Source organism: Oscarella lobularis, chromosome 2 (assembly GCF_947507565.1).
Source record: "Oscarella lobularis chromosome 2, ooOscLobu1.1, whole genome shotgun sequence".
Taxonomy (NCBI): Eukaryota; Metazoa; Porifera; class Homoscleromorpha; order Homosclerophorida; family Oscarellidae; genus Oscarella; species Oscarella lobularis.
The window spans coordinates 1,020,748-1,043,611 of NC_089176.1; the positions used below are offsets into that span (position 1 = coordinate 1,020,748).

General features: G+C 45.9%; 10 protein-coding genes, 1 long non-coding RNA gene and 1 other non-coding gene across 12 annotated transcripts; 6 read left to right on the forward strand and 6 right to left on the reverse strand.

Moving 5' to 3' along the window:
- Nucleotides 1–367: 367 nt before the first annotated feature.
- On the reverse strand, nucleotides 368–2,120 carry LOC136200300 (methyltransferase-like protein 22). Its single transcript, XM_065990679.1, has 11 exons — nucleotides 2,019–2,120; nucleotides 1,827–1,962; nucleotides 1,732–1,772; nucleotides 1,630–1,682; nucleotides 1,483–1,574; nucleotides 1,371–1,424; nucleotides 1,260–1,325; nucleotides 1,135–1,212; nucleotides 965–1,067; nucleotides 753–912; nucleotides 368–689 (listed from the first exon to the last, which is right to left on the reverse strand). The coding sequence occupies exons 1-11, from the start codon at nucleotides 2,073–2,075 to the stop codon at nucleotides 621–623; spliced, it is 909 nt and encodes a 302-aa protein (XP_065846751.1). The 5' UTR covers nucleotides 2,076–2,120; the 3' UTR covers nucleotides 368–620.
- A 10-nt stretch (nucleotides 2,121–2,130) lies between these two features.
- On the forward strand, nucleotides 2,131–4,793 carry LOC136200301 (signal recognition particle subunit SRP68-like). The gene is made up of 13 exons (XM_065990680.1): nucleotides 2,131–2,245; nucleotides 2,313–2,379; nucleotides 2,439–2,552; nucleotides 2,614–2,809; nucleotides 2,859–2,941; nucleotides 2,987–3,176; nucleotides 3,226–3,465; nucleotides 3,516–3,731; nucleotides 3,900–3,994; nucleotides 4,049–4,181; nucleotides 4,238–4,316; nucleotides 4,371–4,423; nucleotides 4,486–4,793. The coding sequence occupies exons 1-13, from the start codon at nucleotides 2,158–2,160 to the stop codon at nucleotides 4,723–4,725; spliced, it is 1,794 nt and encodes a 597-aa protein (XP_065846752.1). The 5' UTR covers nucleotides 2,131–2,157; the 3' UTR covers nucleotides 4,726–4,793.
- A 104-nt stretch (nucleotides 4,794–4,897) lies between these two features.
- LOC136183964 (tropomyosin alpha-1 chain-like) lies at nucleotides 4,898–6,662 on the forward strand. Its single transcript, XM_065970782.1, has 9 exons — nucleotides 4,898–5,206; nucleotides 5,256–5,338; nucleotides 5,403–5,477; nucleotides 5,534–5,620; nucleotides 5,687–5,752; nucleotides 5,806–5,910; nucleotides 5,968–6,127; nucleotides 6,176–6,246; nucleotides 6,300–6,662. The coding sequence occupies exons 1-9, from the start codon at nucleotides 4,904–4,906 to the stop codon at nucleotides 6,418–6,420; spliced, it is 1,071 nt and encodes a 356-aa protein (XP_065826854.1). The 5' UTR covers nucleotides 4,898–4,903; the 3' UTR covers nucleotides 6,421–6,662.
- On the reverse strand, nucleotides 6,547–8,153 carry LOC136183966 (myosin-IIIa-like). Its single transcript, XM_065970783.1, has 7 exons — nucleotides 7,784–8,153; nucleotides 7,622–7,726; nucleotides 7,465–7,564; nucleotides 7,191–7,416; nucleotides 7,073–7,138; nucleotides 6,932–7,022; nucleotides 6,547–6,884 (listed from the first exon to the last, which is right to left on the reverse strand). The coding sequence occupies exons 1-7, from the start codon at nucleotides 8,126–8,128 to the stop codon at nucleotides 6,771–6,773; spliced, it is 1,047 nt and encodes a 348-aa protein (XP_065826855.1). The 5' UTR covers nucleotides 8,129–8,153; the 3' UTR covers nucleotides 6,547–6,770.
- A 204-nt stretch (nucleotides 8,154–8,357) lies between these two features.
- Nucleotides 8,358–11,326, forward strand: LOC136200027 (U4/U6 small nuclear ribonucleoprotein Prp31-like). Its single transcript, XM_065990356.1, has 16 exons — nucleotides 8,358–8,541; nucleotides 8,656–8,716; nucleotides 8,782–8,865; nucleotides 8,925–9,022; nucleotides 9,084–9,190; nucleotides 9,245–9,296; nucleotides 9,354–9,471; nucleotides 9,520–9,572; nucleotides 9,877–9,981; nucleotides 10,033–10,132; nucleotides 10,188–10,305; nucleotides 10,353–10,425; nucleotides 10,477–10,605; nucleotides 10,661–10,762; nucleotides 10,813–10,860; nucleotides 11,103–11,326. The coding sequence occupies exons 1-16, from the start codon at nucleotides 8,368–8,370 to the stop codon at nucleotides 11,193–11,195; spliced, it is 1,515 nt and encodes a 504-aa protein (XP_065846428.1). The 5' UTR covers nucleotides 8,358–8,367; the 3' UTR covers nucleotides 11,196–11,326.
- On the reverse strand, nucleotides 11,098–11,973 carry LOC136200030 (uncharacterized). The gene is made up of 4 exons (XM_065990359.1): nucleotides 11,825–11,973; nucleotides 11,718–11,767; nucleotides 11,353–11,644; nucleotides 11,098–11,299 (listed from the first exon to the last, which is right to left on the reverse strand). The coding sequence occupies exons 1-4, from the start codon at nucleotides 11,850–11,852 to the stop codon at nucleotides 11,271–11,273; spliced, it is 399 nt and encodes a 132-aa protein (XP_065846431.1). The 5' UTR covers nucleotides 11,853–11,973; the 3' UTR covers nucleotides 11,098–11,270.
- An 8-nt stretch (nucleotides 11,974–11,981) lies between these two features.
- On the reverse strand, nucleotides 11,982–12,913 carry LOC136200029 (ADP-ribosylation factor-like protein 16). The gene is made up of 5 exons (XM_065990358.1): nucleotides 12,700–12,913; nucleotides 12,590–12,648; nucleotides 12,422–12,538; nucleotides 12,255–12,370; nucleotides 11,982–12,200 (listed from the first exon to the last, which is right to left on the reverse strand). The coding sequence occupies exons 1-5, from the start codon at nucleotides 12,761–12,763 to the stop codon at nucleotides 12,032–12,034; spliced, it is 525 nt and encodes a 174-aa protein (XP_065846430.1). The 5' UTR covers nucleotides 12,764–12,913; the 3' UTR covers nucleotides 11,982–12,031.
- Nucleotides 12,914–12,926: 13 nt separating this feature from the next.
- LOC136200028 (HUWE1-associated protein modifying stress responses-like) lies at nucleotides 12,927–14,279 on the forward strand. The gene is made up of 3 exons (XM_065990357.1): nucleotides 12,927–13,111; nucleotides 13,157–13,234; nucleotides 13,300–14,279. Exons 1-3 carry the CDS (start codon nucleotides 12,964–12,966, stop codon nucleotides 13,824–13,826), a joined length of 753 nt encoding a protein of 250 aa, XP_065846429.1. The 5' UTR covers nucleotides 12,927–12,963; the 3' UTR covers nucleotides 13,827–14,279.
- Nucleotides 14,081–14,165, forward strand: Trnah-gug (transfer RNA histidin (anticodon GUG)). The gene is given in 2 exon segments: nucleotides 14,081–14,117; nucleotides 14,131–14,165. It is a non-coding gene; the product is annotated as a tRNA-His (tRNA).
- Nucleotides 14,280–14,281: 2 nt separating the features above from the next.
- LOC136200026 (eukaryotic translation initiation factor 3 subunit B-like) lies at nucleotides 14,282–17,521 on the forward strand. The gene is made up of 20 exons (XM_065990354.1): nucleotides 14,282–14,428; nucleotides 14,484–14,679; nucleotides 14,732–14,851; nucleotides 14,899–14,956; nucleotides 15,011–15,139; nucleotides 15,195–15,352; nucleotides 15,398–15,437; nucleotides 15,495–15,577; nucleotides 15,626–15,692; nucleotides 15,748–15,794; nucleotides 15,844–15,982; nucleotides 16,035–16,109; nucleotides 16,183–16,255; nucleotides 16,316–16,438; nucleotides 16,503–16,578; nucleotides 16,634–16,769; nucleotides 16,825–16,953; nucleotides 17,009–17,086; nucleotides 17,214–17,322; nucleotides 17,382–17,521. The coding sequence occupies exons 1-20, from the start codon at nucleotides 14,329–14,331 to the stop codon at nucleotides 17,477–17,479; spliced, it is 2,034 nt and encodes a 677-aa protein (XP_065846426.1). The 5' UTR covers nucleotides 14,282–14,328; the 3' UTR covers nucleotides 17,480–17,521.
- Nucleotides 17,522–17,673: 152 nt separating this feature from the next.
- LOC136200031 (uncharacterized) lies at nucleotides 17,674–18,728 on the reverse strand. The gene is made up of 3 exons (XR_010673276.1): nucleotides 18,535–18,728; nucleotides 18,413–18,485; nucleotides 17,674–18,341 (listed from the first exon to the last, which is right to left on the reverse strand). It is a non-coding gene; the product is annotated as an uncharacterized lncRNA (long non-coding RNA).
- A 1,649-nt stretch (nucleotides 18,729–20,377) lies between these two features.
- Nucleotides 20,378–22,296, reverse strand: LOC136200150 (kelch domain-containing protein 2-like). The gene is made up of 13 exons (XM_065990493.1): nucleotides 22,171–22,296; nucleotides 22,042–22,100; nucleotides 21,868–21,991; nucleotides 21,709–21,812; nucleotides 21,589–21,658; nucleotides 21,470–21,541; nucleotides 21,328–21,408; nucleotides 21,214–21,272; nucleotides 21,047–21,159; nucleotides 20,919–20,991; nucleotides 20,781–20,865; nucleotides 20,673–20,731; nucleotides 20,378–20,616 (listed from the first exon to the last, which is right to left on the reverse strand). Exons 1-13 carry the CDS (start codon nucleotides 22,288–22,290, stop codon nucleotides 20,514–20,516), a joined length of 1,122 nt encoding a protein of 373 aa, XP_065846565.1. The 5' UTR covers nucleotides 22,291–22,296; the 3' UTR covers nucleotides 20,378–20,513.
- Nucleotides 22,297–22,864: the final 568 nt, after the last annotated feature.

Genomic DNA, 22,864 nt, shown 5'->3' on the forward strand with positions numbered 1-22,864 from the left:
GTGAACAACAACCGGTTCGCAACTGTGATCCAAGCCATCCAATCAATCTTCAGATAAATCAAGTCACGCCCTGCTGCCCCTGCAGGTTATTACAATTTGTTCTTATAGCCATTGAGTTAAAAAATTGGTGTATTTTAATATTATTCCAATATAAGAAGCAAAAGAACTCCGCTCATGGACTTGTGAAGAGAGATTTGGCTGTCATCGGTGAAAATGGCATCAAAAACGTCATAACGATAAATTTTGGAGACAAACCAGTGACATCTGTGTCATTTCAAAACAGCTGGAGGCATTGGATGTTCAAAACGAGGCAAAAAAGTAATGTCGAAATTCGCGATACACTCGACGACGCTTGACTCGCCACAAACAAAATGGAAAACAGGTCGATTTAGGAGAAAGGCCTGATTGAGCAAAGGCATCGACACACGTTAAACAACCAGTAGACGCCACCAATACAGAGAAAAAAGTAGTTCATACGCCGAGTTAATTAATTAATATCAACGCGAGTACGATACGATTCGACACGACTTGTTTACCTACATGTATCACAATCCGTGTATCGATCCTACTCTGACTCCAGTCGGAGCCAGAAGAGAATACAGCGGAGAATTCTTCATTTTTCAAACGTCTGACACCTCTCTCCTAGAATCCACACCTTCGCTCTCATTTCTGTATACGCACCAAAGTTCCTGAACGTGAGTATATCATTATTCGTTTCGTTAGCAAAGTCGTTCTGTGTGCATGCGACCTACCATGTCATGAGATCGCTCGTAGGCGAACATCGAAGAAAAACCGATAGGCAGTCGTTCGATTACGAAGGTGTCGTCGTTCCCGTGAAGATCGTCGAGACAGTGCTTGAAATAATCGAAAGCTGGAGCCACTGTGTCGAGCTTTGAAATTGTGAAATTGTATCTGGACACAACAACAACGATGACGTCACAACAATTAATATTACTAAAATTGCCTCTTTTCTAATGCCACATAGCAGCGTTTGCATTTTCGATACCGAAGCATCAGACTCCGGACTTTGTTGACGAACATCTCCGTGAAATAATCATTATATATTACTAAGCATCAAGAACAGATAATATACAATTGAAAGCATTTTATTGCAAGAAAGATTAGGATTATCACCGTCTGCAGCCACAATGACGTCCAAGTCCTCAAGTCGATCAATATCTGCAGCTGTCCAGCCAAAGGAACTGGGACTTCCTGAGATCACAATGAAGTTAGAGAATCTATATCATTAATAATTTTACCCTCTGGAGCGTCTGGGTCCGCCCAGTTCAGCGCTCTCACTTGAATAATTCCAGCATCGATTTCCCCTATAGATTACCATGTGACAAAAAGTCAAAGTGCAAGTGCAGTACCAATGTTCCTTTCAACGTTCCTTTGACAGCAAGAGAGTACGCCATCACCAACATCTATTCATCCATCCATCCATCAAATAAATAATCGATCAGTGCAAAGAAAACACCATACCAGTACAAAATACCAAGTCGGCGTATCGAGAGAGCACTAAGCTCGTCAATCCAGTTCCAGCGCCCAATTCAATAGCACAAGTCCCAATAAAACTAAAAACGCGATTCAAACTGTCTATCACGTAATTAGATCAGAACGCAGACGTACAGGTCTTTGTTACTCAGAATGAAGTCAGCCATTAGTAATGCGCCATTCCAAACCTGAAGAAAAAAAATAAGTGAAGGAGATTTATAAAATAACATCAGACACCTGTTGACCGACATCTTTCAGTCTGGTTGCCATGGCGTGTTCTAAATATGACGTCACCTCAGCTAATTTGATTAGAATCTCAATGAAAAACTCGCCTATTACAAGAGGTATTCCTTCGCCTCTTTGACGTCGTTTCACAATGGTATCGCCGTCTTCGTCGATGCCAGCATCGTCGTCGGATTCTTCGATGATTTTCGCGACGAATCGGGTCACGGCGACGCCTCTCTCGTTCTTTTAGTCAAGCGTCAAGAAAAAACGAATCGTGCGAGTCGTTTTTGTCTTCTCACCGGCTTTTCCGTGCATCGAACATGAACGTCGGACAATACGAGGTCCGAGTCGTTCATTGAATCGACTTCGTCGAGTCTGCAGAAATTTTCTGTCTAACGTCCGGGAACTGGATTGACATCAACTCTTGACAACAAAAAAATGGCTGAAAGTCAAGAAAAAGATGAAGAAAACCCGCCGGAATCAGCTTCGGAAGCACTCCCGAGCAAGGTGCTCTATGCTTTGGAAGGTAAAGAATCGAGGCCCCTTTCGAGGAAAATAGCTTCGAACGGAACGTAAACGTCGCTTCCTTGCAGTACTGCCGACCATAAAGGAAGCGCAAGGCCAGCACGGTCTTCGCCACGGGGATTATCAACGATATAGGCGAGCGAAAAGGGCTAAAAACGAGTCACGTGACGAACTAAGCGATCCTACTTTCGCAGGCAATACTGTTCTCGACGTCTTCGTCGCGTGAGAAAGTCTCTCAGCTTCGTTCACGGGTCGAGACATCGATTCCATCAGAAGAAACTCACAATTGACGTCATAACGGATTCAAAGTAAGAGAAAATAGACTAGGAGCCGTAGAGAGTCTCAGAGCCAAGAAATCTCGATTACTAGATTTCTACTATTGCCTTTGATGAATTCTGAACGAGCGTGGGCGTATGCCATGCAGTTACGACAGCAGGCGAACACGGAGTCGCGAAAGCGATTTCACATGGTTCGACGCTTGAAAAAGGCAGCCAAGCACGCGAGAGCATTGAGCCAGCTGTGCGAAGCAGACATATGCGACGCAAGAACAAAACTAGAAGCGCAGGTCAGAAAGAAGAAACAAAACGAATAAAATGCAAAGATAATCTGATTAGGCTTATTCTGCTTGGATGAATGGGAATTTGAACTTTGAAATGAGAGAGTGGCAGACTGCCCTTAGTCTCTTTAGAGAAGCGAGGCAAGTAGCAGTACTGTAGTAGAATACAGCTAATAATCTATTTAGTACAATTTACGGGAGACTTTCCAGCGCTTTGCCTACGCACAAGGCGCTCTACGATCAGCGCGTTGAAGAAATCGTTCCCAACATTCGCTACTGCGCGTACAACATCGGCGACGGCAGCGCCGACATCGAAGAGCTGATGAAGCTGAGAATGACGGCAGGAGACCAAGATCTCTTAGCAGGGAAAATAGACGTAGGAAGCTCGCGAGGTCAAAGCTCAGATAGAAATTCTCTTTTTTTAGGAAGTTTTGGCTCAGAGCCGAGCCCAGCAGGCGGAGACGATGAAGGAGATCACGTGGCACGGGCAGACGGTGCCCGTGAAGAACGAGAAAGTGCGCGTCTTTATTTTGCGTACTCTGGAAAGCGATCAGGAGATCGTTCGCGCCGAGACGTTCGAACAGAAAATGGAGCTCTACGATTCGTTGCTGATGGCGTGCAAAGATGCGCAGCAAGTCATCAGGGACGAGCTGAAGACGGATGCTGTAAGGAAGTGTCGGTCTGTCTCTTTTGATTGGCTGGAGATTTTCTTTAGGATAAGACCAAGAGATCGCATAAGAACGAGGCGCAAGTCGCAAATATGGAGTTTCTCTTGTCGTACATATCTTTCATTCGTCTGTCGAAAACGATTGATCGTAATTTGCTGATGGCTCAGTCTCTTCAACTTCAAATGGAGTCAGGCAAGACGACGGGGCAAGGCAAGACGACCAAGCCAGACGATCTCGTGCGACTGTACGACATTCTTATACAGGTATATACTAATAATATCAATACAGTGGTTCCTCTTTGAGACAATGACCAGTGTCCCTATTAAAAATGTTGTTGTTGTTGTTAGAGGGGGTGGTCACTTGAGTGAAGGGACTACTGTGCTTACTGATCATCTATCTATTCTTATTTGTACTGAGTTCTCTTCTTCTAGAATGTTTCTGACTTGAGCGAGATTCCGCAGGTGCAAGACGACGCTCAACTATCGCAGGAAGTAGCGGCTCAAAATCTCGCTTTCCGGGCTCACAGGCAGCTACCGTTCTTTCTAATTTGATTGTCTTGTTTACTGTCTTTTCTTTGCAGAGCGTTTTTTGTTGCAGAGTCATATAGGCTACTTAAAAAGTGGGAAGAGGCGACTGCTCTGTATGACAGAGTGATTGCTAGAACGACGAGTGCAATAGAACAATATAAATTGGGCGCAAGCTCTAGTGCTCAAGTCAGTGGGGTTGACATAGTGGCAGTAGTAGAGAGAGATGAGCATTTTTCGTCTAGGAAGCCCTGGCTAAATTACAGGAAGTAGAAAAACAAGCTCGAGGTCGGAAATGCATTACAAACGCATCAGCTATATTGGGTAATATTGACGTGTGTTTGGGGAGGAAGAGTTGCAACGAATTTTTTTGTGTAGAAATGAAAGAATTGGAAGAGAAAATGGGTGCTGTGACTATGGAATCGCCTAAAGTCAGTACATTTCAATCCAGGCTTGCTTTCTCTATAAAGTCCGCGCTCGCTTTCTTTTTTAGCCGCTTCTGGAGCGACTGGACGATTATTGCGACGATCCGAGCCTTTTCACCAGCAAGCCAAACGTCATTCCCTTTCCTCCTGATTTTGAACCGGTTCCCTGCAAGCCACTCTTCTTTGACTTGGCCTTGAATCACGTCGAGTTTCCCTCGCTTGACGAAAAAATGGAGAAGAAACGGGGCGCAGGCGGCGGTATTACCGGGTTTGTAAAAGGTCTCTTCTGGGGAAGCTCTTCCAAGTAACAAACAACGAACTTAGTTAGATCAGTTGTTTGAATGACAGTGAGATGAATAAAGAGAAGGTGTTTGTACTTGTGTAGTGTATAAGGGAGGGAGGGAGTCAAGGCTCAAGCTAAATCGTCAACCGTTGAGCACAGGGCGCCAGTGCCATGTGATCGAAAGAGGAGGAGCTTCTCAAAAAATGTCGGACCCCCAGCTGGAGGATTTCGTCCAACGATACCGAAAAGCGGTGAAGAGGGGTAGCGCTAGCGCACCGTCAACGTCCGTTCCGCCTGCCACGGCTTTCTTACCGGTTAATCCGACGACGTGTCGATACTACCAGTTACCTGCCTACCAACAAACGACACCGACTCCTGTTCATCTTCCCTTCGGCGTCGCGTATCCGAACGTCGTGTACAACTACAGGGCCGGCGTCGACTCTTCCGGGAATCGAATCGAAGAGGTCAACGTCAAGCAGTTACCCGACGAAGATCGTCGTGACGAAGTAAGTAGACCCAGTCTTTTTTTTCCCCACGGGCGATTCTTTTTCTCAGTGGTTGTCCGGCGACGAAGACAGCGCGTCCTCTATGGCTTTGATCGAAGAAAAGGAGAGCGAAGTCGATACGCCGAAGAGCGAGTGAGCTGATCGTTGCTTTTGGGTTGATTGCCCTAAAGGGGGCGCTCCTTCTTCATTTTCATAGTCTGACAGACACGATAGCCGATCTTCGCGAAGAACTTTCGCAATTGAATGCGAGTTTCGAGGAGGAAAAGGAAAAGTGCGCGAAGAAGCACGATCACTTCTCTCTGACCCTGACCAACTTTTCTTTGTCAGAAATCGTGCATTGGAAGAAAAAGCTCAGATGACAAAAGCACTTTGGTCTGATCTCGAGCTCAAAATGAAAGAAAAGACCGAAACGGAGTAAGTCGGTCTCTCTGCCAATCAGTGACCAGACCCTCTTCTCTTCCATCTGTGTTTCGTTCGTAGAGGGCGTCTCTTCAGGAAAGTTCAAGAGCTTGCAAATGAGAAGATGGCTCTACAAAGTGAACTAAGGTAGAATATAAAGAAAAGGGTGTGAACCTATTTCTACTCGTCATTTTTTATAGTCGACGTTTTGTGTGCGGTAGTGCAATTTCCTCAAGGAAAATCGAAGAACTCGAAAAGCAGATTATTTTCTTACAAAAGGCTCTAAGAAAGAAGATAGAAAATGAGTGAGAGCTGTTCCGGTGACATATTTTTTTATTATAAGCCATTTGTCAACACTCAAGGGCTTCTTCCTCTCAAAGAATTCACGAGCTAGAGACGGAAATTGCAGAACTTTACTTAGAAGAAGGCACTCTCAGGAAATGGTCAGAAGAAAAGTCAACCCAGACGGAAAAGTCAGCCCAGACGGAAAAGTCAACCCAGACGCACTTGCTAATGAAACCGGTGAGTAGACCTTGATCCCAAGCTCTTGATCTATATGGACGTATCAAGATAATTGAAACTCCAAACGTGTTCGATGATGCAGTGAAAAAGCTTTGCGAACTTTTCCCTATGTTTGACAGGTACATAAAAAATAATGAATTAAATCGATCGCCGCTTCTTCATCGGTTTTTAGACATAGAATAATTATATTTATTGGCTTGTGTCGTTCAAGAGATGGTTCTCTTGCTGGCTTGTCCGTTGCTCTCTTTGTGGACAGGGTTGCCAGGTTCATTGTTTCGCCGATGCCGAAATGAAACAAGGAGGTATCTATATGCGTTCTAAGTAAGCATAGACGAGTCAGTTCTACTGCAGCTATTTGCTGTTGAGTTAAATAACGTTGAATTGTTCTATGATTGCGTTCATGTGGAATTGAGCAGCTATTTGCTGTTGAGTTAACGAATTCTGATTTTTTTGACGTCTTCACCGCGGGTGCACACTGTTGTTCTACGTAATCAACGGTCACGCAATACAATGCAATGAAAATACGTCTCTTTATTCTATATTGCATGAAAATCAGCTCCCAGTTTCGTCTTTAGGATACATCAGAAGTAGTTGTTCAATACGGTCAGAAGAAAGAGCTAGGCACCTTTAACTAAATCGTCATTTAGTAGGCTTTACCGGGTTTGCGACGGCGACTGCCGCCTGGCGTCAATATTGTCTCCGTTTTGTCCTTTGATTCACGACAGCGTCTGGAAAGTTTGACCAGAGTACTTTTTGCCTAGCAAAACTTTTAGTTATGCATACAGTACGCCATAGTCAACTGACGTCTGATGGATTTTTTGGACAGGTTTGAATGAACGGATCAGCTAATAATTCGTCGAAAAATGGCCTATCGTCACACCATTTCTTCAAGCACCTATAGAATGAGTTTAGCTGGAAGGAAAATTTGTATAGATGCATGTCTACCTAGCCAAGAAGGCTTTGAATGTAGTTGACCAGTGCAATGGGTCTCTAAGACTTGGCGGTTCATTCCTTCGAATTTTTTTAGACTGATGCTTCACACAGTTTATCTCAGTGTGTGTACCTTGGAATGTGATAACGAATTTCGTCAGAGGACAGTTCTCCGTGTGGCGGCTGCCCTTCGGCCAGTTCGATCGCTGTTATGCCAAGCGACCAAACGTCGCAGCGTACATCGTAGTCGCATCCTTCGGGGTCCTTGTCGCAGAAGATCACTTCTGGAGGCATCCAGTGACTTGTACCAACGGAAGAGATTCGTCGGTTTTGCGAGGCATCTAACTTGCAGGAAATTCCTAAACGGCTACAGTATATTTTAGCAATTACTTGCCATTGTCGCTAACCAAAATCAATGAGACGAACTCCGCCATCTGCAGTTAACATAATGTTCTGCCCTTTTATATCTCGGTGCATAACAAGGCGATTGTGAAGATAGCTGAGAGCCTATAAGAGGGGTCCCTTACCACAACAAGTCCCAAAGATCTTAAGATTTTTCCATGCCTTTATGACTTCCTGCAAAATGTATGCTATAATTGGCTCATCAAGATGCTCTCCATTCTTAGCCAAAAACTTCACTATGTCTCCAACAGAACCGCCTTGACAGAGCTGAAATTCATCATTAGTGTCACTACACATAGTCTCAAGCTGTACGTTACGTCTTACCTCCATAATAAGCCATATTTCTTGTTTTTCTGTTATGGCATCTTTGTGGCGATAGGCTCCGTAAAATTTGGTTATATTCTCGTGCTCGCTGTCGTACTTGAGCACACGCATTTCCGTAAGTATTGTGTTGTAGCTGAGACCACCGACGGCAATGGAATTGATTACTTTAATGGCAACTCGTTGTCCCGTGCGTCGATTCGTTCCCTCGTAGACCTCTCCGAAAGCTCCGCCTCCAACATAATCGCCCTTCTGCCACTCTTTCTCCACGTTGATGGGAGACAGGCCAGCAGCGTAGAACGTAGCCAGGACGTCTTCGCTGCATCTCCTCAAGAGTGCTTTTGCCATAGTACTGAGGTGTTGCGTCAATTGTTCACCGAGAGGCGTGTAACAGGAAGCGATCACGCGAGTCACGTGAATGAGAAATTCGCTGATATTTAATATTTTCGCACAAACGGCTCGCACACATAGTCGCAATACCGTACAATTAGCAACTGCATCGTATTTAGCATATAGCGATGGGAGCAGATTTTTCGTGCATGTGTTCTCACGCGGATACGCGCAGCACTACGCACGTTTTGCGCGCGATGTCACTCGCCGACGAACTCCTCGCCGATCTCGAAGAAGCAGCCGACGAAGACGAACCAGAATGCGCCGCCGAAGAGAACGACTACAATCCGAACGCCGATCGCGACGCAATGGACGTGGACGTGGACGCGACGTCGATCGATCGACTCGCAAAACTCTACAACAGCGCCCAAGTAAGAATCCCGAGCGAAAACGCGCCCAAGACGCAGTATAGAGTTCTACACACCGCCAGGCCGGGCAAGCGATCGACAAGAAACGATTGAAAACTCCCTTCTTCTCGCCTGCAGCTCAAACGCGTTCTCGAAGAGATAGGGAATTATATGGAAATGCCGCGATCGGACAACATCGGTAGCATTGTCGTTGAGACGACGAAAAGGGGCCCCTCTCTCTAATTTTTTCGAACTTTTTCGTAGTACACGGTCCCGTTGAAGCAGATCCCGAATATAAATTGATCGTCGAAGCGAATAATCTCGCCGTTGAAATTGATCACGAAATAAGTGAGAGTGGTTCGGGTTATTTTTTTTGATTGTTGGAATTACTTCTTTTTTTCTTTCAGATGTTATTCACAAATTCGTTCGAGATCATTATTCGGCGCGATTTCCCGAATTGGAATCGCTTGTGCTTAATCCTATTGACTATATGAAAACGGTCACGGTAAAATCAGACTCACACTGGTGGATCAAATTTTGACGCTACAGATTTTCGTCTGATTTAGTTTATTCAAAATTCGCTTGAAGTGACCAAAGTCGATGCTGAACTGAAAGATTTTCTTCCAGCTGCTACAGTAATGGTTATCAGTGTCACAGCCTCAACAACCCAAGGGTATTAGAGATCGTATCTTGCTCTCTGTTTACTTTAGTGAATTTTTTTTCCTAGGAACAAGATCGAGCAAGAGGAATTGGACGAAGTCCTCAAAGCTTGTGAAATGGTAAACGCATTCATTTAGATGAGACGAGGGTTCGGATAGTGAAGAAACGCGCTGCAGGGCCATTTTTTGAACGATGCCAAGTTGTCCATCTACGAATACGTCGAGAGTCGGATGTCCTTTATCGCACCAAACCTGTCTCACATTGTGGGACCCTCCATAGCAGCCAAGCTCATGGGTAGACGAAGAAATATTCATTAGGGAAGAGTTACTATTGTTTCATTAGGAGTTGCTGGAGGACTCACTCCTCTATCAAAGATGCCGGCATGCAATGTTCTTGTAAGAGCAACCGTCATTAAAATTGTCCGGGACAATTTTTGAAATCGTCTAAGACAATTTTAAAAATCGTCCTAGACAATTTCAAAAATCTTCCAAGACAATTTTTAAACGGGACAATTTTAGAAATTGTTCCAAGACAATTCTAAAATTGTCTCAAGACAATTCTAAAATTGTGCTAAGACAATTCTAAAATTGTCTCAAGACATTTTTAAAAATTGCCCGGGACAATTTTAAAAATCGTCCAAGACAATTTTTAAAATCGTCTAAGACAATTTTGATTATTCTATTCTTATATTTTTTTCAGGTGCTAGGCGCTCAGCGATCGACGTTGTCCGGTTTTTCCTCCATGACGGCTATATCTCACATTGGATTCATTATGCAGTGCGATCTAGTGCAGAGCACTCAGCCAGTAAGAAAATAGCTGCGATGCAAAAGGACACGCACAATTGAGCGTCTGAAGGATCTTAGAACAAAGGCGGCTCGGCTGGTTGCTTGTAAGTGCGCCCTGGCAGCTCGCGTCGATAGTTTTCACGAGAGTCCCGGCGGTGCCATGGGAATGAGTGAGTCGATGTGTTAGATCTTTCTATGCGCATTTGGAAATCTTATCCGGTTCAGATTTGCGTGCTGAGATGGAAAAGAAGTTGGACAAGCTGCAAGAACCGCCGCCCGTGAAGCAGGTGAAGCCTCTAAATAGGCCGGACACTCCGCCGAGGAAAAAGAGAGGCGGACGAAGGTAAGGCTAAAGAGCGAAGGAGACAATGAAACGAAACGCTTGTCTAGGGTGAGAAAAATGAAAGAGCGATATGCGGTTACAGAGATGAGAAAGCAGGCGAACAGAATGACGTTTGGAGAGGTGATTCCGTTATAATAAATAGTCTCGTTTTCTTATCTTTGTCTCTTTCAGGTTGAAGACGATCCTTATCAGAGTGAAATGGGATTTTCCGTTGGCAACGTGGGCAAGTCAGGAACGGGAAAAGTTCGCGGTCCTCCGGTCGACGCGAAAACGCAAGCAACTGTATCCAAAAGACTACAGGTATCCATTGGATTTCCTCAAAGTACAGTAGAAGCAAATCGTAGCGTTTTCTCAGAGAAAAATAGAAAAGCAACAGCAAGTGTACGGCGGTCGATCGACAGTTCGAGGTCGAGAAACGTCGGGAACCGCATCTAGCATAGCCTTCACTCCCCTACAGGTTGGTACGGACACGTTGGGTTGGCATTTCTAACGACATCTGCATTGTAGGGTCTTGAGATTGTCAATCCTCAAGCGGCCGAGAAAAACATACAAGAGGTAGGTCAGAATAGTACTTAGTTAAGAAACGAACCCTAGGTCTAATACCAAACACCTCAGGGGGAGAGAGAGTTGTGGCTACCCTATATGAGAGAAGGGTGGTTTTTAGTGTATAAAAATCAATGGGTTTTGCGGGAAGTGTAACATAAATCTGCTTGTAGAATGTAGAATACCTCTCCCTATGGGTCCCCAATGCGTAAGGAGGAAGGAACGAATTCAATTGTCCCTTGTCTGTCGTATAGGTAAACGCCAAATATTTCTCCAGCCTTGCTGGCTTCAAAAACACAAAGAAAACGACGACGACGAAAGACGACAGAAAAGAAGCCAAAACATAAACAAGGTAGAGCGAGAAACGCAAATACACTAGTTCCCGATCAAAATCCGGTCCGCCCGTCACCCCCACGTTAAGCCTACAGTACGTTTCCGTACTTCTCCCTTTCTAACAAAAAAGAGACGCATAAAGAGAGAGCAATGCGAAAACGCGATCCGCACCTTTATCCTGCAAGTATTTGTGTATCTCCATGTGCCCCGCCTTCTCGGCCATCGCCCTCGCCGTGTTACCCTTCTTCGACTTGACGCGCAAATTCGCGCCGCGCTCGACGAGCCACTCGACGGCGCGCCGATGCCCGCTCTTCGCCGCTATGTGAAGCGCGGCGCAGCCGCTCTGATCGGGCTTATTCAAATCCCAGCCGCGTTCCTCGAGCGCTTCCATGCAATCGACGTGCCCATTTACCGTTGCCTTGTGAAGGGCCGTTTGACCCGATTTATCGTAGGCGTCAGGTTCCTATATAGCGAAGGATCGCCCCCCGCGACCCGTTCCGTATATCTTATTAGTTCCTTTCTCTCGATTTCCTTACCGCTCCGCAGTCAACGGCTCGGTGAACGTCCCGCGCGTTTCCGGCAAACGCTTTAGAAGTAAAATTCGTATCGGTCAGTTTTTCTTTTCGCGCTGTACGTCGCTTACCGGCGTCCCATACATTCTGGGTGGGCATTATAGAGGGGCGGTTTCTCGCGGCAATATACGTACAGTACTGTCAGTAGGTCCCGTTTCCTCACTTGAAGGAACAAAAATTGCTGAAGCCAATAGAGCTGGCCAGCACTTTATTTACTTGGCTACGTTAAACGCGCGCTACACTAGATACAATTTCTCTCTGTGACATCTACTTTTACACTACCGGGCACCTTTTGCTATCCAATCTACTATCACGTCTAAATTAGTCTTATTTCGTGCGCTGATTTCTGTGAACGATACGTCCTGTTTCGATGTAGCCACAATGTCATCTAAACGGATCAGCGAGCTGAGTTCTATGATTGTCATTCTCATGTCTCGTTCTATATCACTGCACAGAATTAAAAATTCAACCCCCGTATTTGTAATCAAATGTTCACGTTACATTTTATTAAAAAGAAGAAGAAATCGAGCTTTCTGTAGCTCAGGAGACGATATTAGCTCCAAGAGTAGTATGCATGAGGCCGCAGTCTGTTGCCGGTTGGCCAAATCAAACATAAACTAAATGGAAACGGTGGGAGAAGACAACACGTAGTCGTGATAGTTTTTTACCAGAACATTCTGTGCATCTTCAAAGCAGCTACTCCAAATAGGTGCCATGGCACCGCCCATCTCGCGAACAGTTATAGCTTCCTTACCAACAGTGAAGCTTACTAAATTAGTTCCAATCTGCAGTTCATTTATTAAATTTTAGTATGTCACGTGATTGATACACGTTACCGTGGCGATAGTAGCAGGCACTGCTTCGTCGTCTTCTTCCGCAGCTTTTACTGCATAGACTGCGCGCGTAGATAGTTTTGAAGAATACGCAATAACCTAAAGTTGCGTACTTGCGCGAAGCTGTTTCAAAAGTAGCGTTTTTCCCACTCCTTTCGCTCCGAGCAGCAAAGTCATTTTCTGCCTGCGCACGCTAACGTTCTATGGCAGGACTCTTTGCTTGTAAATAATCTCTGGTTCGGCAGCTCCGAGTATCTATCATGAGGCTATCAGGAGCATTTTTAATTAGTGTCAATCGGCCAATGGGAAGGTGGCCGTGGTGTTGTCCTTCTTTCAACGCGCATGCGTCGTAATTGGGACTCCCAAAACCACAGAGAATGGATCGAGAGGGTGATCGTCTCGACGAGGATGGCTTTCAAGACGAAGACATCGACGAAGAAGTGACGGCAGTCGGTCAGAGCGCTTCCCAACACCTGTGGCGCCTGTTCGAAGGGGCTGCCGTAGCGATCGCTCAACTCTACAAAGGTAAATAGCCCGATAAAACGTTCGCACGCCGATATTCTCTCGCAGAACGACAGCAATTCGGTTCGAATTCGATTTGGCCGCTCTTTCAGGAGAGCGCGAGAGCGATAACGGCACTTTATCAAGGTGAGAGACCCGCGCGAGGAGAAAAGGGGCTCTCTCTATTCAGTTACGATTGTTTTTCCATTCAGACAGCTTCGATATGCATCGAAAGGCGATGGAACTCGGCATCCAGTGGGGCCAACGCAAGAGAACGAAAGAGATCCTCGCCTGGGCGAGGCGGCGCAGACGAAACGTGTTGCGACGCGACGATCTCGTCGGTTTTATAACGAAAGGAGCGAAGCCGACGTCGCCCGCGCGTCCTCCCGTCGCCGCCGAATCGCACGCGTCCTCGATTCCGGCTCCGCCGGTGTTTTCGCTTCCCGAAGAGGAATCGGTTCCAGTTCCGTCGACGATCGACGGCACCGATTCCTTGCCTATAGATTTTGACTTTAGCGGTGGTACCGGTTCCGCGGCTGCCGGGCAATCGGGTTCGATACCGGTGCCCGCGTTTAGTTTCGGTTCGCGTCGGCCGCCAGCAACGTCGGCGCTGCCGATGCGCGAGAATCTCTCGCGTGATTCGGCTTTCGCTCGCGCTTTGGCGACGGGACGAAAGAGGCTCGGCTGTAATGATGTTATTATGGAGTCGCCTTCGCCCAAGCGCGGCAGATTGACGTAGATATACACGCGTACTACAGCGCTTGCTCACATAGCGTTTCTATTGGAGTTGTAATTTGAAAAACAGTGCTTTGGAACATTTCCTTTTCTTCTGGCGTTCGTTATTACGGTATTGTAGAACTGATGAATGAATGACAAGACGTGCAGAAATGGTTTGATGATTGGCTTTCTATGTACATTGATGTATGTAGAGCAATCATAGATTTTCGCAGCGTGTTGGTTTATATTGGAAAAGGAGACGCATTTTGCCGTGCAGCCGTGATCGTCTAGTGGTTAGGACTCTACGTTGTGGTCATCCGTCAAAACCGTAGCGACTTGGGTTCAAATCCCAATCACGGCACATTTTTTTTCTTTTTCTTTTTTCATCTTTTTTTATATCTAGGGCGAAACAAGCGTTTTATTTCTCCACGTCAATGTCACAAAAGTTTTAAAAGTTCCTCGCTTTTTTTCGGCACACCACGCCTCTACCTTAGCACGCTAACGCTCAACGAGTCCTGCGAAAAATGAACACAAACGGCGAACGCGTGCCTTCGGACGATTCCGATGCAGACGAACCAAGCTTCGACGACCCATCGGACTTTGTCGACGACATAAGCGACGAAGGTGAAGCGATGTGAGACCTGTGAGACCACGTGGCGAAACGTCTGTCTCCTTCCAGCGCTTCTTTCCGACTGCACGATCGAGAGACCGTCACTCGACGATCGAATGAGCACGGTGATCGTCGTCGACAACGTTCCCAGCGTCAAAGCGGATCGCTTGGAAAAACTGAGGAAAGTCATTAACAAAATAATGGCTCGTTTCGGCGAAATCGTCACCGAACATTATCCCGCGGACGCGAATGGAGAGACGAAAGGGTAAGCGGCGAAGATGCTACTGTAGGGGTCCCCTCTGAGGGGGCTCGTCTAGGTACATCTTTCTCGAGTACAAGAGCGCGCAGGAAGCGGCGAACGCGGTGAAGACGGCGCACGGATATCGTTTAGACAAGGCGCACGTTTTTTCCGTTCACGCTTTCTCGGACTTCGAAAAGTAAGTGGGTCTTATATGAACTGTAAAGCATAATTATATTGTGCTAGGTACTCCAATGTTGACGAGAAATGGACGGTTCCGGAAAATCAAAAATACGATCCTCAAGTCAGTACGAATAAGCAAGCATAACTTTTTTTCACCTTTTGAAATTGGATATAGGAGAATTTGCATTCTTGGCTGTTGAACCCGGATTGCGTTGACCAGTTCGCCGTGTCCTATGCAGCCGGCGATAGAACGGTCATATGCTCAAACACTCTACCAGAAACGACTCAAGTCATTGAAAGAGACGTATGCCGTACACGTACAGCCAACATGCCGGCACCGGACTTTGTTTCTGTCGTAGCATTGGACTGAAGGCTATTTGCGTTGGTCGCCGAATGGGACCTATTTGGCGACGATGCACAAGCAGGGCGTCGCTTTGTGGGGAGGCAAAGGGTTCAGGAGAATTGAACGCTTTGCTCATCTAGGCGTCAAATTTGTTGATTTTTCACCCTGCGAACGGTAGACGCGTCTGATGAACCGAAAATGAGCTAATTCCTTGTTTAGATTCTTGGTTACGTTTTGTCCCCAATCAGATAAAGAAGAGGTGGGTATTTGTTGTAACATTTATCGCGTAAAGAAACTCTCAAAATTTGCTTGATAGACGGCAATTATTTGGGATATTCGCACTGGAATGAAGAAGCGAGGTTTTCAATGCGAGGACTCGTCAAAGTGGCCAATATTCAAGTAGAAAATTGATTTGTCCTTTCATATTACTATTGAGATCTTTTGCAGATGGAATCACGACGGGAAATATTTCGCGAAGCAAGGCAATGGACTAATAAGCATCTATGAAACACAAGTGAATTAAGATTATTATTATGCACTTTGAGGGGTTTTATACGTTGCTCCTATAGACGTTTGGTCTGTTGGATAAAAAGAGCATTCAAGCCAAGGACGTTCAGTGAGTAAAACAATCCGTGGTTCTCTTACTGTCTCACTTTGTTTTCTAGGGATTTTCTTTGGTCGCCTGTCGACGATGTCATCGCGTTTTGGGTGCCCGAAAACGTGCAGAATCCGGCTCGATTCACAATCATGGAAATTCCCAGTCGCAACGAAATTCGTTTCAAAACCCTTTTCAACGTCTCGACGGTACGTACAAAACGTTAAAATGAACTTTGAATAAATTGTCTCTGGTCTCTAGTGTGAAATGTATTGGCAACAGAAGGGAGAATATCTCTGTTTGAAAGTTGATCGCTTTGCCTCTAAAAACAAAAAGGTGCAGCATCGAAACGTTGCTTTGGCAACTCAAAATCTTCACCCCCGGGGGGTTCTTCTTCTTCTTCTTTCAGACTACGACAGCCAACTTGGAGATATTTAGTCTGAAAGAGAAACAAATTCCAGTCAATCAGGTAGAAATGAAAGGTCAGAAAAGTGCACCAGAAGGCGTGTAGATGCTAATCTCCGCATCTTCTCTGCGACAAGGCTCGTTGGTCTCTTTTGCTTGGGAACCTGTTGGACCTAAATTTGTCACCGTCGAAGGCACGGCTCCAATGCAGACGATTAGATTCTTCAAAGTGGAACAGGGCGGCACCATCACACCGTCAAGTGAACACAATACGATGCGCTTCTCCTTCACGATCTCTTGCACTGTGCTCTTTTTTCCAATTAGAAATGTTGGAGAAGAAGTCGTGCAACATGGTGTCGTGGTCACCCCAGGGACGATTCATTGTTTTGGGCTATTTACCGTTAGTCGTGAACAAGTACTAATCGCGAATCTTTTTTTGCTATCTTTTGTTTCAGTCAAGGTCTCTTGGAATTCTGCGACACTTTCGATATGTGCATCATGAACGCTACCGAACACTTTCAAGCGACTGACATCGAGTGGGATCCAACGGGACGATACGTTGCCAGTCAAGTCAGCTGGTGGCAGCAAAAGGTTTGGGGAGGGGGAGGGAAATGTGAGGATTCTCTAGCGTTCTTTGTCGATTTAGAGTGCTGATCATGGCTATATTCTGTGGAGTTTTCAAGGAAAGTTGCTGGCGCGTGGCACTCGCGAGAATTTCTGTCAGATGATGTGGAGACCGAGACCACCGAGCCTTCTCACTTCCGAGGACATTCAGGTAGGATTGCGTTCTACTGTCGCATTGGCTTCTACTATACGTGTACTTTTCACAGGAGATACAAAAAGATATGAAGAAATATCAGCGCGAATTTGAAGTGAAAGATAGGATGAGTCAGACCAAGAGTTCGAAGGCAAGTTGCATGAATTCCTTCCTCTGACACCGCGAGTCTTTGATCAGTGCATTGATATCCTTTTGTTTTGGGGGTCCTGTACATCTAGATATCTATCTATCTATCTATGGCTTACTTTTATTTGTAGGAGCTGGTTGAGAAACGCCGAGCCATGATGAAGGAGTTCACCGAGTATCGTCGTCGGAAAGGCGAGGAAAGTAAGAAAAAACAAGCAGAGCTCGTCATAAGAAGAGAAGGTGCTGAAATTGTCTAAATAAAAAAACTACAGTATAGTACGTACTGTTATTGTTATTAGCAATGAGAAGGCCAGACGCAAAAGATGAAGCAATCGAAGAAGAAACGGTTGAATTTTTAGTCAGCGAAAAGTCTGTTGTAGTCGATAAAAACGACTGAGTGACGCATGACTGGAAATCATATGTCACATCGCTCACATGATGCGCTTGGCCGTTTCGCGTTATGCTCAGGTTATTGTGCCATGGACACTGCACTGTAGTTCATGAGTCCGTCATCTTACGGCTGAACGCTGACCAGGTTAGCCACAAAGCAATATTTGTTGTTGTTATTAACGCTCGTTTTTTAGGAGTTGGGGTCCTGAGCACGACCCCGTCATCAAAAAACTGCTCTCAACCGGGGTCCTAAGCATGACCCCGTCATCAAAAACTGCTCGTAGATAAGGGAGGGGACGGTTGATTTATTTAATAAATTGAAAAAAATTAACAGTGTCCCCTCGCGTTTCATGCACAGGCAGTTTTGACGGGGTCATGCCCAGGACCCCAGGCAGTTTTTGATGACGGCAGGACCCCGGCGGAGCAGTTTTTAATGACGGGGTCGTGCTCAGGACCCCAACTCCTAAAAAGACAAACTTAGCTGAATACGATGAAATTAATCTGCTTACCAGATAAATCTTGAAAGACTTCGTGGAGACTGAGACTGCAGTCCCCACAGCTAATGTGTGCCTGCTACCGTCCTCTGTAGACGCATGCAGGCACTCTTTTGTTCAGGCGACATTCTTTGACAGAGACTGCCAATAAATGATAGTAGCCTCTGTTCAAAAATACACGCCGTGATAGTGGGCAGTTTTTCTTCTCGTGGCTGCGCATAAGCGCGGCCTGCCCAGGAGAGGTGGCCGTTTAGACGTTATTGCCTCATACCACAGGAGGCATACAGGCAGTTTAGGAGATTGCGTCTTATAGCAAAGTCACAATGTTCCGAGATCCGGTAGATGGACCACGGTCAACCTCTTCGCCCATTTTGTCTTCAATGAAAAAAGAGGAGAGAAAACCTCAGGACGAAACCCCATGAAGGCATGATGCGCCGAACGTTCACCTTTGAGTGTCTGTAGAGGTCAACTTCCGGCCACGTGATCTACAAAGTTAGCGAAGAAATGAGCCAAATCGCTCTAAAGCCATGAGCTATAGCTATATAACTTCTCAAAAATAGCTATATACCTTCTCAAAAAATGGCTCGGCCGCGAATTGCCTTTCTAACAGTCCCTTAGGACAGTTTTGGGCCATTTCAGCCGCTTCGGGCTCTTTTTCCACGGAGAAGAGTCGTTTATGAAATTGTATTTCACAACGCGTTTAAAGAACACCCTCAAAACGCCGTGCATTTCGCGGAGATACGTGTCGCGAGGACAAGGATAATCACGTGATCGAACCACACGCGCAATGACGGTACAGTACATACCGTATGTACTGTACTACTGTAATTCATAGAAAGAGCAAGCAAAGAAAAAGAAGCGAACACAAATTCTTTCAGCACAGCCTACAGTGCCTAGGCGCAGCAAGGTTATGTCACTGGCATGCAGAATCCTGAGCCCGTGGGATCTTCAATCATCCCGAACTCGGAGCCGCGACGACGCCGTGGCAAGTGAGATCAAAGGTCACGCGGTTTGAGCTATCAACTGTATTCCAATTTTTAGGGCTTCCGTCAGATTTTCGCAAGGTAATAGAAACGTAGTTTTTTGTTGTTTGAACGCGAACTTGGCCATCATAGTCTTGAAAATTTAAGTGACATAATGGGTAGGCCTTATAGCTGGTGGTGAAGGGGATGTCCAGTTGGTCACTTGTCAGGGATGCGGTGCTTACGGCAAAGTTGGCTTTACCACCGAAGGATGCGTCGGCCGGAAAACTGAAAACCATGTCATTGTCATAGTACGCTTCCACAGTCAGGAAAGATAAGCCTATCTGATCGGCAGCGTGCATTGCGGGATTCATCACGACGCTGTTCACCAGCGGAAGTGCCACAGCGCCAGTGAAAAAAACTGCACAGAAAGCAACTTGAAGCAAAAATGAAATCATTTTCAAGACTTCTTGGAAAAGTTCGATTTCAGTCGTAGGCTGGGGAAGAGAACTCTGACTGTGAAGCGATTTGCTCGGCTTTATATGGCAGCACGTTTGCTCAACTTTACCTTTAGGCAATCACTCGTCTGGTTTCTTATTGGCGTCTGATTCTTGAAGGCTCCCAAATCATTGATTAGATAAGCGGGAGATGACTTTTTAGGCAATCCCTCCTCTGGATTCTTAATTATTGGATTTGATTCTTGAAGGCTCCTAAATCATATCATCAGATAAGCGGAGGAAGACTTTACTAAGATAATAAAACCCTCCCCCTTTCGGTCTGTTGCAGTATTCACTGAATGCAATCAGGTAAGATAGCGAAACTTTAAGTCATCTGCTAGATCCCTTTCGGTGCTTCCAGCAAGATGATGCGGAACTGGACCGTCTAGACGTACTGAACTGTTGTAACTGAATCGTAACTGAATTGGACAACACCTTCACGAGCAGTCTGGACTCTATAGAACTCTTCAACATCAAGTTGTTTGCTTTAGTTTGATTGAGTGTAGCAGAGCTTACTGCGTACATTGCAATGGAGTCTGCGCTTGCTGAGTCATCGTGTCCGACACGGCAACTCCTACATTGGGAAGAAGAGGGCAACACAACGCCAGACAGATCCGCCGGAGCAGGATGAAGACTTGTAACAAAAAATGTGTTAGCTGTGAGGATTACATACAACTGCGTAATTCAGCTGACGCTAAATTCAGGTACCTTGATTATTGCTTTTAGGCACGACGCCGCCGCAGCGGGCCATTAGTGTCAGAAATCCTTCAATGATTTCGTTTACCGTGAACTTGTCCGCGGAAGAGCCAACGATTCCTCGGGCCCGTCAGGCATAGGTATACGATCAGTCAGGAGGAGGAGAACTACATTACAAAAGAAGCATGCTGTAATCTGTTGGGCCTGCTATCCTTAAGGTGTTTCGTCTAAGAACCGCAGGAACGCCTGCAAAATCTGCAAGAAGCCACTAACACACCAAAAAATGAAGGTGCCTCTGGCCACGCACGTGTGACCCCCTACAAGTAAAAAGAAAAGAACTCTGCCTGCAGAGTGACGGTTACAGGAGCTGATCATATTCTGTCGTGGTTCTTTCAACGACAGACAGTCTGGATCAACTTCTGCAGCTGCAGTGGCAAAAACGGTAGTTTCTCAGCAAACTTGTCCGGCACTGAAGCGACGTACTCGGTACAGATCCTCAAAAAAAGAACGATAAGAGAACTGCGTCAAGAGAGAGAACAACTTTTCCTTACCGAAGCAACGACCGAGGAGTGACGCGAAAGATCATCATGCGATTTCCGTGTATTGAGGTCTAGAGACGCGTGCAAACGTCGATTTGGAGACACCTCCCAATTACCCACCTCTTGCTCTTCGAACACGCACTTAGACGAGCCTCCAAATAGAAACACTTCGCCGTCAGCCCGACCACAACCGGTGTGCCACATTCTTTGAAAAGAAGCTAAACTAAGAACGGCAGGATCTTCCGGCATGGGGCGTACCGTGTCGCGCATCCAGGCGGATCGTCCACCCGCGTCCACGTAGTCGATTTCACGTTAAAAAGCCACGAATCGGCTGCAAGAGAAAAGCATGTTGTCTCGCTCAATTAAATGCATAAACGAGTGCTTACAAAGAATTTCGCTCTGCGTGTTGATTCCGCCGTGGAGAAAGATCAGCTCCGACGAGACGGGCGTGAAACTGTGCCAACTTCGTCCCTCGGGTCGTTCACCGACAGAGTCGATTCTAGATAGCCTCGTACCAGGGAGAGGTATACTACAACGACATCCGCCTTCTCACCGGCCCAGCCACTGGCTCGTTTCACAGTCGAAACAGTGAAGATCGTTCATACGATTTTCCTATATTATGAGATCGTCAAAGAAGACGTTGTTGTGTGTCGGCAAACAGAATTACTTCGTATCGTCCTCCAAAGACGTACGCTTTGGCTCCCAGTTGGGCTACTGCGTGGGCCGCTCTTGGACACGGAGTTGCCATCTGACGTGAAGACGGGTCAGCATAAATAAATAAATAAATAAATAAATATATTTCTTTGTACAGTTGGCTCGAGTTCTGTCCATTCCTTTGTCTCCGTATTGAACAAGTAGAGCCCGTTATTCCATCCATTGTACTAAAAGGTCTTGCTAGAATGATATGCGCTACGCTCGCTCCTTTTACGCCATCATCCATGACTTTGAACTCGGCTTTCATGATCCCACGAGGACCAAATCCACCAAAGAAATAAACGCTGCAAAAGAAGCAGATTAGAGAAATCTTTCTAATAATAAAGCCAATTACTTAAGTCCGTACACCCAGCAACAGAGCTTGTCCCGCGGCGTGGGCTGGCGACCAGTCGTTTCGACTAGACTCCATTTGAGGGTCTTAAAGTCGAGCTCAATCATCTAATTACATCAAATTAAAAAGTATATTTAATTAATTAATTGACTAAAAGACAACCGGATCGATTCTTCCAAAGGTTCTATCGAATCCTCCAAAGCAAAAGAGCGACCCGGCGACGATGGCTGCACAGCTACCCGATACAAACTCGAATTCATTGTAACCGCTCGTCTCGAGCAACTTCCTATGCAACCACAAGTTCTTTATGTTTTCTTTTGAGCTAAACCTTCTTACCAATGCCCCGTTAGCGTGTTGTAAACGGAAAGTTTCATGCGGCTGCACCAAAGCATTTCCTGCACGACAAAAAAGCAAAGCAAATTCGACGCAGAGGGAAGAGGAGGTCCCGTGAAACGCTCTCCTGACCCCAGATCCGCTTCCTACGATCACGTTCGGTCCGGTGCACACAGAAAAGTGCCCAAGTCGACCTTGAGCCGCCTGGACGGCCGTAGGCGTAGTAGGAAGGGGCGAAAACTCGTACGACATTTGCTCTTCAGGAGACCCGGATTTACCGAGGCAATAATTTTTATTTCGTTCAAGTACTATTAAAAAACTATTTACAGTGTAACTTGCATCTGCATGTACCCAAATCAAATCAACCAGTTGCTCATTCTTCTCTGCGTTGAAAAATTCTTTGTGTGCCCATCATCATATCAATAAGGAGATGCTTTCACCTGTCGAACTCACATCTCGTGCCCCAGAAAGACTACAGCCGGCCTGTCCAAAAATCTCAAATCCCCATCCCCAGTTGGTCAAGACGAGAGTGCCGTCATATTTATTCACACCTCAGCGCCGTGACAACGAATGCTATGCATACCATAGACCAATGCAGTCACCTAAAAATAAAAAGTATTCAAAAAAAGATTTTAAAAAAGAAATACATAAATTTGCCCCTGGGTTAATTAACGTGTCGTTGTGAACTCTTCTCTGCATGCATGGAGGCCCCCCCTGTTTACCGTTAGTTGGCCGTTTCGCTATGAAATCCGTTCATCGTCGCAGTGAATATTCGAGACGAGATCCAGGTCGCGATTGGTGGACGACTTGAAGGCGATTTTGACTC

Coding starts and splice junctions, on each gene's coding strand:
- LOC136200300 (XM_065990679.1), bottom strand. CDS start 2,075: ATGAACGACTCGGACCTCGTATTGTCCGACGTTCATGTTCGATGCACG. Junction 1,425..1,482: donor CGACTTGGTATTTTGTACTG/GTATGGTGTTTT, acceptor ATGGATGAATAG/ATGTTGGTGATGGCGTACTC. Junction 1,068..1,134: donor CGTCATTGTGGCTGCAGACG/GTGATAATCCTA, acceptor CTTGATGCTTAG/TAATATATAATGATTATTTC.
- LOC136200301 (XM_065990680.1), top strand. CDS start 2,158: ATGGCTGAAAGTCAAGAAAAAGATGAAGAAAACCCGCCGGAATCAGCT. Junction 2,942..2,986: donor AGTCTCTTTAGAGAAGCGAG/GCAAGTAGCAGT, acceptor TAATCTATTTAG/TACAATTTACGGGAGACTTT. Junction 4,317..4,370: donor AAACGCATCAGCTATATTGG/GTAATATTGACG, acceptor TTTTTTGTGTAG/AAATGAAAGAATTGGAAGAG.
- LOC136183964 (XM_065970782.1), top strand. CDS start 4,904: ATGTCGGACCCCCAGCTGGAGGATTTCGTCCAACGATACCGAAAAGCG. Junction 5,478..5,533: donor TTCGAGGAGGAAAAGGAAAA/GTGCGCGAAGAA, acceptor TTTCTTTGTCAG/AAATCGTGCATTGGAAGAAA. Junction 5,753..5,805: donor GCTCTACAAAGTGAACTAAG/GTAGAATATAAA, acceptor CATTTTTTATAG/TCGACGTTTTGTGTGCGGTA.
- LOC136183966 (XM_065970783.1), bottom strand. CDS start 8,128: ATGGCAAAAGCACTCTTGAGGAGATGCAGCGAAGACGTCCTGGCTACG. Junction 7,727..7,783: donor AAATATGGCTTATTATGGAG/GTAAGACGTAAC, acceptor GATGAATTTCAG/CTCTGTCAAGGCGGTTCTGT. Junction 7,565..7,621: donor TTTTGCAGGAAGTCATAAAG/GCATGGAAAAAT, acceptor CCCCTCTTATAG/GCTCTCAGCTATCTTCACAA.
- LOC136200027 (XM_065990356.1), top strand. CDS start 8,368: ATGTCACTCGCCGACGAACTCCTCGCCGATCTCGAAGAAGCAGCCGAC. Junction 9,472..9,519: donor CATAGCAGCCAAGCTCATGG/GTAGACGAAGAA, acceptor TTGTTTCATTAG/GAGTTGCTGGAGGACTCACT. Junction 10,606..10,660: donor CTGTATCCAAAAGACTACAG/GTATCCATTGGA, acceptor GCGTTTTCTCAG/AGAAAAATAGAAAAGCAACA.
- LOC136200030 (XM_065990359.1), bottom strand. CDS start 11,852: ATGCCCACCCAGAATGTATGGGACGCCG. Junction 11,768..11,824: donor CCAGAATGTATGGGACGCCG/GTAAGCGACGTA, acceptor TTACTTCTAAAG/CGTTTGCCGGAAACGCGCGG. Junction 11,300..11,352: donor CAAATACTTGCAGGATAAAG/GTGCGGATCGCG, acceptor CTTTTTTGTTAG/AAAGGGAGAAGTACGGAAAC.
- LOC136200029 (XM_065990358.1), bottom strand. CDS start 12,763: ATGACTTTGCTGCTCGGAGCGAAAGGAGTGGGAAAAACGCTACTTTTG. Junction 12,649..12,699: donor TTTGAAACAGCTTCGCGCAA/GTACGCAACTTT, acceptor CTACGCGCGCAG/TCTATGCAGTAAAAGCTGCG. Junction 12,371..12,421: donor AAGATGCACAGAATGTTCTG/GTAAAAAACTAT, acceptor GTTTCCATTTAG/TTTATGTTTGATTTGGCCAA.
- LOC136200028 (XM_065990357.1), top strand. CDS start 12,964: ATGGATCGAGAGGGTGATCGTCTCGACGAGGATGGCTTTCAAGACGAA. Junction 13,112..13,156: donor GATCGCTCAACTCTACAAAG/GTAAATAGCCCG, acceptor ATTCTCTCGCAG/AACGACAGCAATTCGGTTCG. Junction 13,235..13,299: donor GATAACGGCACTTTATCAAG/GTGAGAGACCCG, acceptor TTTTCCATTCAG/ACAGCTTCGATATGCATCGA.
- LOC136200026 (XM_065990354.1), top strand. CDS start 14,329: ATGAACACAAACGGCGAACGCGTGCCTTCGGACGATTCCGATGCAGAC. Junction 15,578..15,625: donor TCAAAGTGGCCAATATTCAA/GTAGAAAATTGA, acceptor GATCTTTTGCAG/ATGGAATCACGACGGGAAAT. Junction 15,795..15,843: donor ATTCAAGCCAAGGACGTTCA/GTGAGTAAAACA, acceptor TTTGTTTTCTAG/GGATTTTCTTTGGTCGCCTG.
- LOC136200150 (XM_065990493.1), bottom strand. CDS start 22,290: ATGTCGTACGAGTTTTCGCCCCTTCCTACTACGCCTACGGCCGTCCAG. Junction 21,542..21,588: donor TCAAAGTCATGGATGATGGC/GTAAAAGGAGCG, acceptor AAGACCTTTTAG/TACAATGGATGGAATAACGG. Junction 20,617..20,672: donor ACTCCTCGGTCGTTGCTTCG/GTAAGGAAAAGT, acceptor TCTTTTTTTGAG/GATCTGTACCGAGTACGTCG.